At 37.0% G+C, this 20,538-nt stretch overlaps 1 protein-coding gene across 1 annotated transcript in view; it reads left to right on the forward strand.

Moving 5' to 3' along the window:
* The window catches only part of MAN2A1 (mannosidase alpha class 2A member 1), a 159,684-nt gene that overhangs the window by 35,597 nt on the left and 103,549 nt on the right, over positions 1–20,538 (forward strand). Inside the window, exon 4 of the mRNA XM_060143376.1 lies at positions 12,003–12,174. Within this exon, the coding sequence (XP_059999359.1) occupies positions 12,003–12,174 (172 nt within the window). The remainder of the gene's footprint in view (positions 1–12,002; positions 12,175–20,538) is intronic.

Genomic DNA, 20,538 nt, shown 5'->3' on the forward strand with positions numbered 1-20,538 from the left:
GACCCTTACCCTCAGGCCCTTCTCCACTTGAGACAAAAATAATGGTCAGAAACAGACCTTTTAAAACTAATTTTTGCTATCAAGCAAAATGCTAGAGAAGAACCTGACTTTCCTTAATAATTTTCACTGCTCCTTAACAAGAACAGAATTCAGATAAACTAAATTATTCTGTGAAAAACTGAATCACTCAGATCATGAAAAACCACTCTTTCAGTAGAGAAGAGATAAGTGTGTACACATACATTCCAAGTCAAAGTGTGACTCTGATGGGAAATCTTTGTATAATACTCCTAAATGAATGTGCAATTAAGGCAGTTTACTTTCTAAATGAAATTTATAGAGATTTGTTTCCATTTTCTGCCGCAACAATTTAAAACAAACTTTAGCTCAGTAGTTTATCAGTGAAGTGTTGTCTGTTGGGGATAGAGTTTAGAAGATTCCTACATTTAGTCACCGTACTTAAAAAATTATGTTGCTGTATTTTTATATGTGGAGATATTTTTCTTTTGGGATCAAATTGGAAAGATAAATTTCAAATTATATTTGTATATTAATAAAATTCCTAATTATGTCTTCTTCCAGTCCATAAGGACATGTAACAATTATCATATAATATTTTACATGGTTTATATGAGATAAAACAAAGTTGGAAAGGAATTGTTAAGTAAATACTGATAATTTTGTACCTTTATGCTTTTGAAAAGTTTTGAATCATAGACCATGAAATTAAATGTTAGTTGATTGATACATGTTCATGTTGTATTTAATAAGCTGATTAAAACACAGTTACAGCACCTTTGTATCTACAATCTTAATTCTTTGCTTCCCACTAGTTAAACTGCTGAAATATTTAGTTAATTTTCCTTCAAAGAAATCACAGTGTGTAGAGAGAAGATAAGGTATACTAAATGAAAAATTGGACATCATATTGTTAGTTAAGCAATTTGTAAAATGAGTGTTAGAAAATAATCCCCCATGTGGTATGACTTCAAAACAGAAGGAAGACCTAGGCCCAAGAGTCACAATGGAAAATAATTTTCTTTCATGCATTTGCAGTTCTTCTGCAGAATTTTTATTGACTTGATTTAGTGATTAGGATTTTCAGCCTTTTTTTTTGAAAATTAAGAGCAGATTTTTGCATTTAGTATTATATGATAATTTGAAATGAATTTGTTTATGTATCCTTATTCTTAAAAAGTTTGTGAAAAAGAACAAAAACATGTGAGGACATCACAGTGTAATGTTATTTCACAGCTTTTCTGTTCAAATACTGTTAAGCACAGTCAGAAGAAACCAGTTCTGGCCAGCTATGGTTGAGTACCGCGCATGTAGGTGAAAGGCAGTGGGGACAGAACTCAGGCTGCCAAAGGAACCTGCCTAGTGGAATGAGATGGTCAGGAGGAGGAGAGCATTGTACGCGGGCACAGTTTGGGGAGTATATTTTTCTGTTTAGTTATTGTGGGATAAAGCGAGTCCTTTGGTTTTGGCTACTGTGATGGGAAATTTGCGTTTCTGGAGCTAAGATACTATGACATTCATTGCCCGTCCTGCCTCAGGGTGTGTTTGGTGTGTGTTACTTCATGGAATCTGTCCTGCAGCCCTGAGAAGTGGTAAATTTAAATCCCATTTACCAGGTGAGGACAGTAAGGTTAGAGAAAGTGTAGTTATTTGTTCCAGGTCAGTCAGTCATAAATAAATGGGCAGAGGAGTGAACTGGATTTCAGATTTACCTGATACTAAGATCCACGTTCTTTCCATTTTCTATACTGCCGCTTAAGATACTTTATTTAGTTCAGATGATGCTAGTATTTATTTTCTTCTTGCTTTATGGGCATTAGCTAATTTATTAGCACATTTATCTGAACTTTGGGTTGTTAATAGAGTTGCCAGATTTAGCTGGGGAATAAAAGAAAAACAGGCTGCTCAGTTAAATTTAAATTTCCTATAAACAATAATTTTTTTACATGTGTTGCAAATATTGTATGGGACACACTTATACTAAACATTTATTATTTATCTGATGTTCAAATTTAACTTGGCATCCTGTATTTTATTGGGCAATCTTAATTGCTAAGAAATAGTGGCATTTAAAAGTTAAATATTTACATGGCTCTTTAGGGTTGTCTTTTTAAGAGATCTCTAGAATTGGTGTATTGAGGTTCCTTTTTAGAGGGAAAAAGTCTGATTGTTTGGGCTCTGACTGGACTGTATTCCTTAGGAGCACAAATGTCAGGTAGCGCCTAAGAGATGTAGGTGATCATATGAACATCTCCCGACTCCCCTATTTTGATTACTTTTGTCTGTCATCAATCCTGGGTGCATCAGAGCTCACCAGTATGCTGGTTACACAAATAATTGCTGGCACTATGGGAATTTACTATGTTCCAGGCGCTGTTCTAGGTATTTTACATGTATTGAATCCATCACTTCTCTCAGCAACTTTATGACAAAAAATCCTGTCTTTACCCTCATTTTGCAGATAAGAAAACTGAGGCAGAAGAGAGGATAAGTAATGTGTCAGTGGCAGGGCTGGGTTTGAACCCAAGCCATCTGGTTCTGGAATCAGAACTTGTAACCATTAAATATTGCCTCTTGCAGGTAATACTTCTGAACCCATAGGAGAGCTTTTAGGAAGAAAGTTTTCTAAGTTTTTCCAAGCCAAATGCTATCTACTTTAGTATTATTAATCACGTAAAACATTTTAGTAACTCTCTTGCAAGAGTAGATTCCTCATTGCACTGTTTCCTATCCTTTTTTTCTTCTCTTCTATCCTTATTGAAACAGACGTCTTTGTCCTTAAATACTAAATTAGTACATGAAATGGTGAGTGGTTTTCCTCATTGCTACATATTTTACAATTAGAAAGTGATTGAGACGCCATATTTTCCAGCTTTTAAATGGTTTCTTCTAGAAGCTTTGATTATTTGCCCAGTATTGGCTTACTCATATGGCTAAGTACATAGACTCCTCACATATCCTAAGAGTAATGCCTCAAAGGAATATACATGTCTCTCATATTATAGACAACCAAACTCTATTTGGAGAGGACTTATTAGACCTGAAGTGTCCTCATTTGGTGTGAGTAGATACTCATGGACGAAATTCTTAACAAGAGAGAGAGGTAACTTTAGCACCGACTTAGAAAGTATTTTAGAGGTTGATCTCACAATTGCAGGTGTCAGGTATCAAGGTATGCAGGTCTTTTAAAGGGCATTTAGAAAAGCAGTACAGTAAGAGGTCACATTTGGCCATTATACATATACAGCTGGGGTGAACAAAACCCCAGCTGTCCTAATAGTAATGCAAATAGGTTCTTGTGGTGTGGGATAGAATTTCCAGTGACCGCATCTTAACATGGGTTCAAAAAAAATGCTGTATCTCAAACAAGTTAATGGAAGTGAAGCTGATATGCTTTAAAAACTATTAGATGACACTGAATCACCTGGCAAAAAGGTTGGGTTATTTTGAAAATCTGAGCTTAAAAGCATTTAGAGGAATCAGCAGGTTTGCAGGTTTCCAAAGACTCAGCTTCATCTTTGATTCTCCCTCGACTCTCTTCTGGAAACTTAAGTCAATTAGTAAAGGCGCTTCATTTTGCCTCCTTGGCCTCTTATTTCCCTCTGTTTTTTTCCACTGCGATCCATTACCATATTTTAGCAGAATTATTGCAGTGACCTCATTTCCTGTTTTTCTTCTACTTTACCTTGTTAGTCTATCCTTTATACTCACAGTCCAGTTATTTTTGAAAACACAGCTCAGAATACCTTAACTTCCTCTCTCCTAAGTTCTTGGTGAGAAACAAGGATCGTTTAGAAGGTTTCTGTGATCTGACCCCCTACTTCTATTTATCTCACCATGCTCCCACCATGTAAGCTGCAGTGCAGCCATGCCCAACTGCCTTCTGCTACCTGAAACTGACACACAATTTCATGGCTTAGTGTCTTTTCTATATCCTCTTCCGTATTTGGAACTTCCACCTTTTCTGTCTAACCAGATGACATCTAATTTAAGAATCTCTCTTCTGTCCTTCTGGTAGGAATTTACCATTTCTTTATTCCCATGGCATTTGGTTCATACGTTCACTGTAGAATCTGTTTTCATTTAGCTTAGCTTTATCGTTTTGCCCTTATTAGATGCTTGGTTTGTGTTTGAACGAATAAACCAGAACAGAACGTTAATTAAAACTCTTCCACAGTTTATCGGGGGGGGAAATGAGCTTATTTTATAATAGAGATGTTGGAATTAAAATTAATCAGCATGTGAGTTATGGTAATACCAATTAAAGTTGTATGTGACCCCTTAAGCGTAAGATTGGATGTTGCAGTCGAATATTGAAGGGTTTGACAAGTGATGGAAGAAACCGTTGTCCATGTAGAATAACTTAATTACTAAAATAAAGGAGATTTTTTTAATGCACTCTACTTGTATTTTTAAATTTGAGAATATTATGTTAAAATGGAAATAAATTGAAGCATGTTGTAGTTTTTCAATGTTTATTATCTGGATATAATTATTTTTGACTCAGAATCTTTTTATGTTTTCTTAACAGTTGGTACCTATTTAACTTTTGAGTGGAATTAATGTACTCATTAAAAAATCATTATTGTAGCAGTTAAAACCGTAACAGTGTAACAATGATTTGAGGGGCATGCCTTCTTCCGGATGTGTGTTTTTAAATCATCTTAGGGCTGACAGAGGCTTTTTAAATATAAAATAGGAACTTAGAGATATTGTTCAAAGATTATTAGGTTAGTATCAGAACAGAGTGAACATAGCAGAGCTAATAGTATGTGGTATCTTTGACCTTTGGTTCATTTCTAGTTGAAGTAGTAAGTTTGCATTTATACTCCACTTGCATTTTTTTCCAGTCCTTTCGGCACCACATTTCATTCATCTATCAAGCACTTACTGAACTCTTGCTGTTGTAGACTGTACCAGGTGCTAGATCATGAGAACTGACTCGTTTGAAGTTCAGGTTGTAGCATGTGTCTAGGCTTGCTTCTAAAATTTGCAGGACCTGGGGCAAAAGTACATGGAGGCTGTCAGACACTCTGTCTAAACATTTAAAAGTTATAAATCAAACTAATACATTGTTAAATAAAATAGGTCTCTTCCTGCTCCCTTGAGAAATAGCTCAGAGATCTGGAAGTCCAGGTGTGGGTTTAAATTGCTTGGGCTCCACTTCCCCACTGGAATGTGCTGGTGTTGTGGGGAGAGCCAGCCTCCAGGTGGCCCAGCCCCCTCTCCTCCCAGACCTGGCCTTGTCCTAACCCAGGAGGGGCTCTTCTTGCAGACACCCCAGCACTCTTCCCACGCCTCTACAAACTGCAGCCCCTTGGCTACTGGCCAGGCTATTTCGACTGTTCGACCTGCAAGTTCGACTGTCCTGGCAGGTAAAGGCATTATAGAAGGCCCCGGGAGGCTCAGAAAGCTGGCTTGGGGATGTTTGGACACAGATTTCTGGGTCTCGGGGACTCAGAAGGGCAGGACTGGGTAGGACAGACTGGGCGGGCAAGTTCTTTGCGCTGTGGATTTATCATGTGGAAAGGGATGTGGTCAGAGGAAGAATAGGGAGAGCCCTCTCGAGTCCAGTGCTCAGGGAGGGGCAGTCTTTGCCCAGGTCCTAAGCGTGGTACTGTGTATGCCCTTGAACCAAATAAAACGAAGTATTCCTTAAGAGGATCAGGTCTCCACGAAGTCTGTAGACTTCAAAGGTAGATTGGGTCCAAAATTTTAAAACTAAATTGTATTTTGTTAGTGAACAATTACTAGGTGTGTATTTGTTTATGCACATTAAAAATAAGCAGTAGAGTTTTCAACTTTATTAGTTTTCTGTTTTAGAACTTAAAAACATTTTATGATAAAATAGTGATAGTGAATTTGGAATTATGCTGGCTGTATAGAACTTCTAGTTGTGTACTCTTTGTTTTTAATATTTCCCCACTTATTTAAAATAGTGATTAGGTGTTTTATGGGTGATAGTGTTGTTAGAATGAGAAAGAATAAATTGAAAAGTATTAATGCTGTTCTAGCCCTGGTTCAATTTCCAAGTGTATTCAAGGGAAAGAAAAAGGCTGTGAATTGACCACTTAAGTAAATCAGTTTGCAAACGAATGTCCCAAGATTACTCAGTCTAGAGGTAGGAATATAATTTTATGTCACAAAAATTCATCCCATACAACTTTTTGTAAAATACTATCTTTGTGATTGGTCTCATGTTGATATACAATTGGAGTTTTACAGTAATTTAGAAAAAGAACGAGCCAATTCAATGTAAAAAGGAATACTTGATTATGCTATTGTATAAGAGCAGTAAAAGCTAATTTACTGTTATATTACTCAATATTGAAAACTGCAAGAGGCTATCTTTCAGTTCATTCTTAATTAATTGTGCTGTATTATAGTGATAGTAGTATCTATTATAGATGAGTTTTATGCAAGGCTTTTAAGTTGACATCTCTGAGCTTGTATTTTGGCTCACGTAAATATCTTTGACATATTTTCTGCATGATTGTTGAAGGCAGAATGGATTAATCAGTCACTGTGATTCCTCTATGAAAACTCCTGTGATAAACTATTCTTTGAAATGGCCTGAGTTCATAACAACGTATAACTGATGAAAATAAGTAATTGTATTTAAGAAAATAACCCTTTCGCTTATTAATCTTCATAAAGACTATTTTTTCTAAATTTGCCTCTTCTGCTAGGTTTCTAGTGTTTTATTATTGAATTAATTTTGGAGGCATTCCTCTGTTCATAGTTCCTTTCTTTAATTGAGTTATCAGTCAAATAATTAGGGATTAATTTTGACCTTTGTTAAAATTTAGGTAGAAGATAGATGTGATGTCTTAGGGACCATAATTCTAGTAGAGCCATTTAGTAATTTAGATGGTCCTTATTGAGTACATATAATAACATGGTACACAAATTGATGTTACTTACATTTGATTTCAGCTCAGTCTTGCAATACAGAGGTAGATGTATATTAAGTATTATGATGGTATTTGGTAAAGTAGATTCTCTCTGCATTTTTTGAATAGTAATAACACTTATGTTTTCTAGTGTGATATTGGTTTGCCAGGGCTGCCCTAAAAAAGTACCACAGATCAGGTGGCTTAAACAACAGAAAATTATTTCCTCACAGTTCTGGAGGCTAAAAGCCCAAAATCAAGGTGTCTGCAGGGTTTGTTTCTTCTATGGGTCTCTTGTCCTGGCTTGTAGATGATCATTCTTCTCCCTTTGTCTCTACATGGGCTTCCCTCTGTGTGTGTCTATGCCCTAAATGCCTCTTCTTAGAAGGACATGCATGGTACCTTGCAGGTATTGCAGGTTTGGTTCGAGACCACTGCAATAAAGTGAGTCACATGAATTTTTTCCAAGTGCGTATAAAAGTTTTGTTTACACTATACTGTATTCAAAGTGCAATAACATTGTCTAAAAAAACACAACATACAGACCTTAATTAATAGATACTTTATTGCTTAAAAGTGCTAGGCATCATTGGAGTCTTCAGCCGGTAGAGGGTCTTGCCTCGATGTTGCTGGCTGCTGACCGATCAGGGTGGTGGCGGCTGAAGCCTGGGGTGACTGTGGCAGTTTCTTAAAATAAGATGACAGTAAAGTTTGCTGCGTCGACTCCTTCTTTCATGAATGATATCTCTGTAGCATGCAGTGTTGCTTGATAGCGTTTTGCCTACAAGTAAGACTTCTTTAAAAATTGGAGTCAGTCCTTTCAAACCTTTCCACTGCTGCTTTATCAACTACAGTTATATAATATTCTAAATCCTTAGTTGTTATTTCAACAGTCTTCACAGCATCTTCATCAGGAGTAGATTGCATCTTAAGAAACCACTTCTTTGCTCATCTATAAGGAGCAACTCCTCATCCCTTAAAGTTTTATCAGGAAATTGCAGCAATTCAGTCATTTTCAGCCTCCACATTTAATTCTGGTTCTCATGTTTTTTCCACCACATTTGCAGTGACTTCCTCTGCTGAAGTCTTGAATCCCTCAAAGTTATCCCTGAGGGTTGGAATCAACGTATTCCAAAATCCTGTTAATGTTGATATTTTGACCTCTTCCCATGAATCGCAGAGGTCCTTAATGGTATCTAGAATGGCAAATCCTTTCCAGAAGATTTTCAGTTGACTTTGCCTAGACCCAGCAGAGGAATCACCGTCTATGGCAGCTATAGTCTTATGAAAGGTATTTCTTAAAGAATAAGACTTGAAAGTCAAAATTACTACTTGATCCATGAGCTGCAGAGTGGATGTTGTGTGAGCAGGCATGAAACCAATGTGAATCTCGTTGTACATCTCCGTCAGAGTTCTTGGGTGACCAGGTGACCATTGCTAATGAGCAGTACTATTTTGAAAGGAATCTTTTTTTCTGAGTACACGGTTTCAGTAATGGGCTTAAAGTATTGAGTAAACCGTATTGTAAACAGATGTGCTGTTATCCAGGCTTTGCTCTTCCATTGATAGAGCACAGGTGGAGTAGATTTAGCATAATTCTTAAGGGCCCTAGAATTTTCAGAATGGTGAGTGAGCATTGGCTTTAACTTCACTAGTCACCAGCTGCATTAGCCCATAACAAGACAGTCAACCTGTCCTTTGAGGCTTTGAAGCTTTGAGGCTTTGACTTCTCCTCTCTAGCTAAGAAAGTCCGAGATGGCATCTTCTTCCAATAGAAGGCTGTTTCATCTACATTGAAAATCTCTTGTTTAGTGTAGCCACCTTCGTTCATTATCTGAGCTAGATTTTTCTGGATATCTTGCTTCAGCACTTGCTGCTTCACCTTGCACTTTTATGTTAGGAAGTTGGCTTATTTCTTTCAACCTCATGAACCAGCCTCTGCTTTCTTCTTTATCTTCCTCAACTCTCTCAGCCTTCATAGAATTGAAGAGAGTTAGGGCCTTGCTCTGGATTATTAGGCTTTGACTTAAGGGAAGGTCGTGATTGGTTTGATCTTCTATCCAGACCACAAAAACTTTCTCTATATCAGCAATAAGGTTGTTTAGCATCCTTATCATTCATGTGTTGATTGGGTAGCAGTTTTCATTTCCTTCAAGAACTTTTCCTTTGCATTCATAACTTGGCTAACTGTTTGGTGCAGGAGGTCTAGCTTTTAGTCTCTCTCAGCTTTCGACATGCCTTCCTCACTAAGCTTAATCATTTCTAGCTTTTGATTAAAGGTGAGGGACATGTGATTCTTCCTTTCACTGAACACTTGGAGGTCATTGCAGGGTTATTCATTGGCCTAATTTCAATGTTGTTTTGTATCAGGGAATAGGCAGGCTGGAGGGGAGGGAGAGAGATGGGGAATGGCCTGTAGAGCAGTCAGAACATTGTTTAAGTTCACTGTCTTATGTGGGTGTGGTTCGTGGCACCCCCAAAACAACTGCAGCAGCAACATCAAAGATCACTGCTTACAGTTCATGGTAACAAATATGATAATAATTAAAATTTTTGAAATATTATGAGAATTACCAAAATGTGACAGAGACACAAAGTGAGCAAATGCTGTTGGAAAAATGGCACTGATCGATTTGTTTGACAGATGGTTGCCACAAACGTTCAATTTGTAAAACATGCAACACCTGTGAAGCAAAATAAAGCAAAGTGCAATAAAACGAGTTATGCTTGTATTGGATTAAGGCCCATTCTCATGACTTCATTTTACCTTCATTATCTCTTTAAAGACCTTACCTCCAAATACAGTCACATTCTGAAGTGGGTGTTACTGGGTGTTAGGACTTCAACATATGAGTTTCAAGGGGACACAATTCAGCCCATAATGGGGGCATAAAATGAATTCTATGCAAATTGAAGTGTTGGGTAACCAATATGTTTAAGATGTGGAGCAATTTATTAATGTTTTAAATAAATTGTATACTCTTTCAAAATTAGGTGTTAGGAATATCTTTTATTTCTCCTTTGACCCAGTTTGATTGTAGAGATGTGGAAGGGGCAATTAAAGACTGATGATGATTATGATAATAATAATAGTAGCAGCAGCTATTATTATTATTATTAAGTGCTATATTATATACTGGGCTCAGGTCTGAGCACTTGATATTTTTTGTCTCTCAGGGGTGCTGCATGGTCAGCAGGGAGTTAGGGCATCTCCATTTAAGGATAGGTTGAATTTTCTTTGCTTGTCCCTGGGAATCCAGATGTGGATCCTGGCCTCAGTGCTCTGGGACAGGGTCTAGGTTGTACCTTTGTGAAGCAAGATGGGATTCTTTGTAAACCACTATTTCATGAGACATCTTTGCATTTTCTGTAGGTACAGGCTTTTTATTTAAACATGAAAAAGTTCAATTATTCAGGTAGTCATTCTTTGGTGACAAACCAGCTTAAAAGTGCTCCAGATCAAGAAAGTCCTATAAAGAATATTTTATACTATATTCCTATTTGGCTCATAGCTTCATACCCATCACTTTGTAGGTGCTCAGTAAATAACTGTAGAATGAATAGAGTTCACTTAAAGCAAAAGGGAGAAATATAGTCATACTGGCAGTGCCCTTTAGAGGCTCATATTTGCATTGTCAGAATAGTATATTGCCGGCTCAGCCCTCGTAGGTTTTTGTTATTTTCTGCCAGCAAATACAGTATGCATTGAATATTCACTTAATTGTAGACAGACAAAAGGAATAGCCAGTTGTATCCCTTGTATCGTAGACCTCCCACATGCTTGAGGCTTGGTAACAATAGCACAGTAGTTAAGTCTGTCTCTATAGAAAGTCCCCTTCCTTTTAGATTTCATAGGTTAGAGATTATGCTCAGCAGGGTATATTTTGTGTCCCACCAGTAGGTGGAATTGGTGGCTGTGTATGTTTTGCTTCAGCCACTCATCACGTTGCTTTATTACTCTGCTGGATGGGGCTGTATTTGAAGCTATAGGTCTTGTTAAAAATATTTCTTTATAGTTGAATTGCAAATGTCTTTAGATAAAGTTTCCAGGATCTTTGAGATGCAGTAGGAAAAGTCAAAGAACTAAGTTGTCAACATCAATTCTTTTTTGAAAACAGCTTTACATAGATGTGTACATATTTGTTGTTTGACTATTGCTCTGCTGCTGGCTTTTCAGTAGAGTTTGTACTTGTGATTTTCTTTTTCTTAGCTTAGGTTACTTAATGGATAGGAAATTTTAGATGTGGTATGAGAGAGGATAAAATTTTGATTCCATATTATGACAATATTACTGTCAGCTTGTCAACACTGTTCAGATTTTTTTAATTTAAAAAATTCCTTAAATTGGACTTCCCTGGTGGCGCAGTGGTTGAGAGTCCACCTGCTGATGCAGGGGACACGGGTGCGTGTCCTGGTCCAGGAAGATCCCACATGCCGCAGAGCGGCTGGGCCCGTGAGCCATGGCCGCTGAGCCTGCGCGTCCGGAGCCTGTGCTCCGCAATGGGAGAGGCCACAACAGTGAGAGGCCCGCGTACTGCAAAAAAAAAAAGCCACTAATACTGAAATGATAAAAATACTCTGTACAAATTCAGATATCAATGAGAAAAATGAAAAAGCCAAAAAGCATTTCATGTGTAATTATAATATCTAATTCAACTATTTATAATTTATCTCTAATTTAAGGAAATATATATATATTTTTTTTTTTTTGCAGTACGCGGACCTCTCACTGTTGTGGCCTCTCCCATTGCGGAGCACAGGCTCCGGACGCGCAGGCTCAGCGGCCATGGCTCACGGGCCCAGCCGCTCTGCGGTATGTGGGATCTTCCTGGACCAGGGCACGCACCCATGTCCCCTGCATCAGCAGGCGGACTCTCAACCACTGCGCCACCAGGGAAGCCCTATTAGTGGCTTTTTGAGTCTCACATCCATTTAAGTGGAATTTCATTAACTGAAAACGTTTGCTAAATTTTTAAATATGTCTTTATATGAATGAAACGTGAGGTTATGCAAGGGTAATGCAATGGAATGTGACAGTTTAAATCAGACATATGAATCAGACCTTTGTGGTATATTTGTGTCTTAATTTAGGTTGGTTGAAGACTTTTGATGACTACTTTCGAGAGAAGACTCAGTATATTTTTAATAACATGGTCATCAAGTTGAAAGAAGACCCACGGAGGAAATTTATGTGGTCTGAGATCTCTTACCTTTCAAAGTGGTGGGAAACCATAGATATTCAGAAGAAGGATGCTGTTAAAAGGTTTGTTTTTTAAAACTGTTTTTTTTTTATTTGGTAATATTAAACATTAATTATACAGTGAAACAGGTGTTGAATTTTTAGAACGTGAAAATTCTTAGCTTTATATCTGAAAGTTAAAATATTTCTTCACATTCTGTGTTTCCTTGATTCTGGTTCATCTCTGAAAAAGTGACTTGAAACTTTTCCATTGAAATCCTTATGTTCCATCTTTGTCCTAGAAATGGAATTACTAGGTCAAAGGGGCTTAATATTTTAAAGATTTTTTGAAGCATATAATCAAAGTGACCCCTAGAAGGGTGGGTTTCAGTGTATTCTTCAGTCTTCCATATAGAAAGGTACAAATTTCTCTGCATATTAGGCAACAATATAATTTTTTCTAAAAGTTTGACCAATTTAAGTGGTGAAAAATATGAATTTTTGATTAGTGATAGTGTTCCATGCTTTCTCATATATACAGGCAGAGCTTTTTTTGAATTGCTTGATCATGTACTTTTTCTTACTGATTTGTAAGAATATTTATTATATACATACCAACCTTTATTTTTCCTGAAGCTTTATATTTCTTCTTAATTCTTAGTGTTTGATATAAAGACTTTTAAAATATTTATGTAGTCAAATGTATTAATCTGTTTTCTTGATTGACTTTGCTGTCATATTTAATATGCTGTCATATTTAAAAAGTCTTCCCCAATCCAAGAGATGAGATAGTCTTTTTTCCCCCAATTTAGTTTTTTATTGTTCACTTTTATAAATCCTCCAGTTTATTTTTTTAATGTGGTGTGATGGGAGGTTTTGCTCCCCATGTCTCCCTCCTCCCTGCTCCCAGGACTTTAAGGATTGTCTTAGTGTCAATTGCTTTCTTTTACTTATTTAACATCACATATACAGTGCTTACTGTATTACTTCCTGTTTTAAGTACCTTGCAAATGATAACTGATAATCCTCGCAACAATCCTGTGAAGTAGATATAATGACTATCTTGATTTTACAGATAAGGACACTTGTCATCCAGGGTCACCCAGCTGCACATGCTGCACTAGTTACCATCCAGTCCAGCCTGTCCAGCCCCACAGACTGTTTGTTCCCTTGCACATTGTGCTGTGCTGCTTCCCTAAGACTTACATAGTCCATTCTTTTCTACTGACTTGAAGTGCCATCTTTATTGTATTTCAATATGCATTGATTTCTGGGCTTTCTGACCTCTTTCATGGACTTTTCTGTTTAACTGTAATTGTTGCGGCCTTATGTGTTTCAATAACAGACAGTTTAAATCTCCTCTTGTTTCTCTTTACTGAAAAGTTCTTTTAATGAGTGACCACTTAATTTTCCCAGAGAGCTTTAGAATTAACTTGCTAAATTCTTCCTACCCTATCAAAAAAAAAAGGGGGGGGGATTTTGATAGATATTGACATAAACGTTTAAAGGTAATTTAGAGAGAATTGGTGTTCCATTATTATCTATCAGACATTTCCCCCCCTCACCGAGAGCATGCTTAAAATGCTTATAAGAGTGGCCAGGAAGGTGCCATAACTGACGGCTGTAGAGTCTGAGGATCCTGAATGTACCGGGAGTAACTGCCACACCCAAAAGGACTACCCCTTCTTCCACTCCTGCCATGTGTGGCCACGGGAACCAGAGTTGTCAGGATATTCTTCCAGTTATTCTTGACAAGCTGGAATTCCAAAATGTTACATAAAATGTCTTGACTTTTTAAGTTGAAATGTTAGCAGCCAATTTAGGTTAACATACACATACACACACACAAATCCTTCGTTTAAATCGAGTTACCTACTGGTTTGCAGTGTTTCAAAAATTAAGAACTGTCCTGTGAAACCCTGCAGAATTGGTGTTTGTCTATACATATTTTTTCTTTTACTAAGTTTAGAGATTAAAACAGATTTTTTTGTCTGTCTAGGTCTTATATTGCTCCTTGAGTACAAATAATACTTCATAGTTTCTTATAATTTTATAGTGTTTTACTCAGATTGTTCAGATTTTAAGATTTTATTGCATCTGTAGTTATTTTGTTTGCTTGTTTTTGTTTTCTTATTATTTGGGGGAATCTGATTTTTTTCTTCATCTTAATTAGATCAGCTAAAGCTTTTACTATTTCTGTTGGTTTTTGTACCCCAAAAAAACTATTATATTTATATTTTACTGGCTTTTCTTGGCTTTTCTTGGCTTTTCTGCTTTTATTTAATTCCTTCTACCTGTTTTTTACTAATGCTAAATGGGCCAGTTGATTTATTTTAACAAGGAGCATTTCTCCCTCAGTGTTTGCCTTTTTACTGCTCTTATTAGCTTTCACATTTTTATGTTATTTTTTTCCTAAATATTCTGTATGTATTGTTTTCTCTTTGACTTGAGTATGTTAGGAAAATTTTCAAAATCCTATTTTTTTCTCAGTTATACTTTAGGTGTTAAAAGGTGGTTTTAATGTCTTGTGGTCAGAGAATATGGACTGCACAATTTTTATTCTTTAGATTTTTGAGAAACAGTGCCATTGATCCCTAAAATTCCAAACTTTTGCCATATATCTGGGTATGTATAACTTATTAAATTGTCCATCTATCAATTCAGAATATTTTTCAGCTTATGTTTTTTTGCTCTTACTAATTAATTACTGGTTTTATTTCATTTGTTTTAGAATTCAGTTATCTAATTGTTAAGTCTCTGGTCTCTCTTTGGCATATGCACTTTAATTTTTTGGTTATATTTACTGTATTATGTGAGGTTTTTCTCAAGGTTTTTTGTTTTCTTTCCCACCTCACATTCTTCTCGATGGTGTGGAGCCTGTTCTTTTCTGGCTTCAAATGCTTGGTTTTAACTGTGCTTTTTAATTACCCTTTAGTTCTGGGTTCTTTATATTGTTGTCTGTAAGTCCAAGCATTTTCCTTTTTTTTAATTCATCCATGAGCAGTAACATGTATCCACAACTGGAATTTGTTTCAAAACAGAGAGTGTAACTCGACTCAAAGCCCTTCCTTTTCTAACCAAACACTTCGTTTCCCATCCATTTCACCTGATTTCCTTTTAGGAAATGGTCTCCAAACACGGAAGTCAGATCCTTCATTGTCCTGCCCCAGGTCAGATAGGTCAGTGATGATGAGCTCAGCTAATCAATATATTATTTCCCAGGGTTTTGAGCCTTTAGAGTGAAGCGAGGGTAAAGAGATGGAAAGAAGGGAAGCAGAATGGAGGGAAGGTTGCAGGTCAGCCCTCACAGCACTGGTGCATCCGCAAGATTCTTCCTGTCCTGTGTCACGGACCCTGTCATGCCTGTAGCACGGCCTCTCATTTTTTTCCAGTCCTTTGTTAAGCCTGGACTTTTAGCCTGTTCTCAGTTCTGTGTACCCAGGACTGTCCCCCAATACATTTCCTGTTCAGTCAGTCAGTGTTGCTTGCGACCAAGAAAGCTAGCTGATATATTTCTCCTCAAATCCTTTGTTGGAGAGCTGGGTTCCAGAAAAAACAAAACAAACAAACAGAAAAACTTAATAGATACATAGGTTTGCTCCCATTATTTAAAATTCTGAGCTTGTACTAAGTGGCATTAATGATAGAATTTTTTTGACTACTACTGTAATGCTTATGCAATGGCTTGTTTTTGAAGATGAGTCTGTGGATTAAATATCTGTACCTAAATTTGCAAGCTACCTGTTGAAGAGAAGAACCTGTTAATTCTAGCAGAGTTCTGTGTAAGCTTTTATTGTCCCTGAAGAATATCAGTTGATTGTGGGAACTTAACAGAAACATAACTCAAGTGATCCTCATAATCTATGCTAGCAATGACTTGTTTGATTCTTCCCCCCTGTGGCAGCAATATTCAGCTCTATCAGCTTTCAAAAATGAAAATCTGGTTAACTAAAGGGAGATCCATGCAAACAACATCTAGCTTTTTTATTTTGTGTGACTCAGAGTAATTTAATCAAGTATAGTCATGGTTCCTACTTGTAACACATATCCAGTGGATTTAAAAGAAACTACCTTGTTATAATCAGCACATTTTCCATCTACGCTTGTTTTATTTTGAAAATGACTGGTATGCTAACATCCTTTTTACTTTCTAGGCTTTCTATTTGAATACTTTTTGGCTAAATGCAGTTAAGTACTGCATGACGTTTATAATACATCAAAATGTGAACCCTATTCAGAGTCAAACAGCTGAAACATTAGCCTTAGCGTTTCCTTTGACTAGCACCCAGCATATTACATATTCATTTTTCCTCTCTGGGCTCTGAGACATTGAAAGAGTTTTTACATTGCATCTGCTTCTGCTGTTGAGACCAGTGTTCAATTGAGAAGCGCACTGGGCTGTTGGAACCTAGAACAGTTTATGTGTTTGCCAGAATCTTGACCAGCTTCTCTGTGTGGACCTTTTGGTATAACATAAGGCTCCAAATGTGTGAATGGGGAAGGGTACCATTAGATATTGTGTCTTCACTGCATTGCTGGATTTCATTGCTTTGCTGAGACCGCAAAGTCTTTATCTAATCCACCATTCTCTTACTTCTTTTTTCCTAGGTTTATAGTTAAGTGAACCTTCTACCCTGTCCTTATAACTATCTCTGCTTATTGAAATCAGAGAAAAGTTTGAGATTACTTTCTTAAGTAATACAAATAATACAAATCCAAACTTACATTTTGCAAACTTCCATGCATTCTGCATTATGAGTTCACTAGAAAAAAAAATACCTTTAAAGTTCTTATACTAGCTAATTTATTATACATTTTATACAGGTCAGATTTTGTGCTATTTAACCAAAGCCTGCTGTAAAATTTGCAGAGCAGTGAGAAGTTGCAGTGTGTCTTGTGATGTTCAGAGTAAATTGCAGATTTGGATTTAGTTTAGAGCCTAAAGATACATAGCATTTCATCAAAGGAATCAAAGCAGTCTCTCAAAGGAATCAAACCAGTGTCTAAAATAACTTTGATTCTACTAGTTGAAGCAGTGGTGTACATTTATTTTAGAAAGTATGTATCCCATCCGCATTCACCTGGATTGAGGTGTCTTTGCTTTGCTTTCACCTCTCATTTACATCAGCTATAGGCAAAAGCCATGAGGACTTCTCAGCTGCTCTGTCTGTTGGATACTTCTTCAGTCCTCTGGGAGAATTTCTTTGCAGCATTGACACTGACCACTCACTCCATTCTCCTTAAAATTCTTTCCTTTTTTTTTTTTTTTTTGTCTTCTGTGAGCCAGAGCTCTTTCTCCTGGTTCTAGTCCTGCATTGCTGAACATCCCTTTGTCATCATCCCTCTGACTCCCTCCTCTGCTCTTTCCTAAATATCCCAGTTCTCTTCTGTGGGGTAGCACCGTTTTGGTCCTCCTCATTTTGCATGCCCTGCCACACTGTTGTTTTAATTTCCAGGTGTGTGGGCTGCTTCCAGATCTAAAGCTCCAACCTGAATTTCGTTCTTCTTCCCTAGTTAAGGGTAACAGTAACAGCTAACACTATTGAATGCTTACTCTGTACTCAACGTAGGAGGCTTGTTCTAAACACTTAGATGTATTCATTCAGCCCATCCTGTAACATCCCTATGTGTTAAGATCCTTCATTATTCTCATTCTACTGCTGAGGAAACCAATGCAGAGGTGGTAAGGAATGCGCCTAAGGTCCCCCAGCAATTAAGTGTGGACTGAGGACCAGAACCAGGAAGGCTCTCCCCAGAACCAGTGCTCCTGCCCACTGTGTGCTCTGCCTTTCGGTCTGCTGTTCATGTCGTCCAGTCAGTCCCCACAAGCCTGTCAGCTCTGCCTTTTTAGTATCTCTGCACAGTCACCCCCCGCCCCCGCTCTATCCCCCTTACTCTTGTTTCCTGCTTTAACGAAAACCTCCAACTGGTCTTCCTGTTTCCAGCTTTGCCACTTCCAGGTGTCCTCCATTTCACCCACAGAATTAGGTTTCTAATATATGAGTCTGCCATGTCTCTTCTTGGCTTTCAAATGCTTCAGTGACAATTCATTGTCAAAAGGTATAGCCCAACCTCCTTTGCCTGGCACATCCTTGCTTTTGTCCTCTGATTCCTCCCTGCTTGTCCACCCTTACCTCAGATCACTTCCTGCCTCACACCCCCCTCTTAGCCATGCTGAGCCACGTGGGTGTCCTCAGTCACAGGTTATTTCCTGCTTCTTAGGAACTTGCCCATGAGTTTAGCTGAGAATATATTTTTCCTTTTGTACATTGGATAATCTCAATCCTATTTATTCTTCAATACTCAGCTGAAATATTACCTCATGTCCAAAGCCTTCCTGTATTTTCTCCATCATCGATTCAACAAATATTGACTGTGCTAGACTCCAGGGATACAGGAAGTGAGTGAGACTTACCTGATCCCCACTCTCAGGGCAGAGCAAGGAAGACAATATAATTAACACAGTATCAGAATAAAGCATTTTCTTCTATGGAAGCAAGAAGTGGGTCTTGGAAAGCTTCCTGAAGCAGGTGGTATTCAAGCTGAAACTTGAAAGGCTGTTAGAACTAGCCAGGTATAAAGAGGGTGGCAGAGGGTGAGGAAGGAATTCCAGGTTATGAGAGGAGAATTGTGATTATGTGCCAGGGATTAGCAAGAACATGGCATGTTCAAACACCTGAAAGAAGTTTATTAGGCTGCAACAGTTCAGGGGAGGGTGTGCATGCAGGGGCTGAGTAATATGTGGTCGTCAGGGAGATGCAGATTAAAACTACTACAAGATACTATCCCAAACACCTTAAAATGGCTAAAATCAAAAAGACTGACAACACCAAGGTTTGAAAAGAATATGCCGCAACTGGAATTCTCTCCAAAGTTAAATATACGTCATGTGACCTGGGAGTCCTTCCTAGGAATTTATCCAAGAAAAGTAAAAACATGTTCACCAATGTTTTGGTGAACAGGAAACAGTTCAAATGTCCATCAATAAGATATTGGATTAAAATTTTGTGCCATATTTAAACAATGGAGTACCACTCAGCAATGAAAAATAATGAGTTACTGAAATACACAGAAGTATGAATGAATCTAACAAATACATTAGCAAAAGAATCCCGACACCAAAGAGTATTGTATGACTCCATTTTATGAAGTCTGAGAGTAAGTAAACTAATCTATTGTGATATAAATCACTAAGTAAGAATGTCTTTTTTGTTGGCGGGGGAGTAAGGTAGGAATTGATTGGAAAGGGGCAGAAGGGAACTCTCTGAGTTGATGGGAATAGCCTATGTCTTGAGTGTACAAATATCAGTTGTTTTGGGTAGTAACGGGTATAAACAGTTGTCAAAATACATCAAACTGAACACATGTATATTATGTGTTGTTATATCTCAATTATAAATACTTTAGAAAATACAGTACATCCATAAACATAATGATATATGTCTGTTTATTAAGATGGAAAGATGTTCATGGTATATAGTACTAAGTGAAATAAATTGATTAAAAACTATGCCTACCATAACCCTTTATGCATTTATAGCAAGATATTGAGTGGATTTTTAAATTTTATTTTTCAACCTCATATATTTTCTGGTTTATTTGAATGAACAGTTTATTTTGTTTTAGAAAAGTGAGAAAATGAAGTAATATTTACTATACAGTGAAATATTTAAAGTATATCTAATTATTAAAACTTAACAGAAACTATTAATTCAATCGTCTAATATAAGAAATATTCTTAAATAAAATTTTGTGACTATTTTATGCTATAGTTTTGTTTGTTTTTAGTGCTTAGAAGAAATCAGGGTAGTATAACATTTATAGTTCAGAAAAAATTTTTATTTAATTAATATTTTAATATAAGCCTGAATATATAAAGGGTATACAATGAAAGGTAAGGTGTGACTACTCCTGTCTTCTTGGCATCTAACTCTTCTCACAGGAGGCAGCTACTTTGACCAGATGCTTATCTAATTTATAGATACACAGGAAAAATATGTGCATGTACATATGTGCAAAGACACATTCATATTATACAAATGATAGCATGCCATGTACATTGTGCTTTTTTTTTGAGTGCATCCTTTTTTTTATTGTGGTAAAATGTACATAACTTAAAATTTACCATTTTAATGATTTTATGTGTGACATTCAGCGGCATTACATATATTCACATTGTCTTGCAACCATAACCATCTCCAGAACTTTTTCATCATCCCAAACTGAAATGCTGTACCTGTTAATAATTCCCCTTCCCCTCTGCCCTGGCAACTACCATTCTGCCTTCTGTCTCTATAAATTTGACTATGCTAGGCACCCCATATAAGTAGAATCATACAATATTTGTCTTTTTGTGGGTCTGGCTTATTTCACCTAACATAATGTCTTCAAGGTTCATCCATGTGGAAGCATGTGTCAATTTCCTTCCTTTCTAGGACTGAATAATAT

Source organism: Lagenorhynchus albirostris, chromosome 3 (assembly GCF_949774975.1).
Source record: "Lagenorhynchus albirostris chromosome 3, mLagAlb1.1, whole genome shotgun sequence".
NCBI lineage: Eukaryota > Metazoa > Chordata > Mammalia > Artiodactyla > Delphinidae > Lagenorhynchus > Lagenorhynchus albirostris.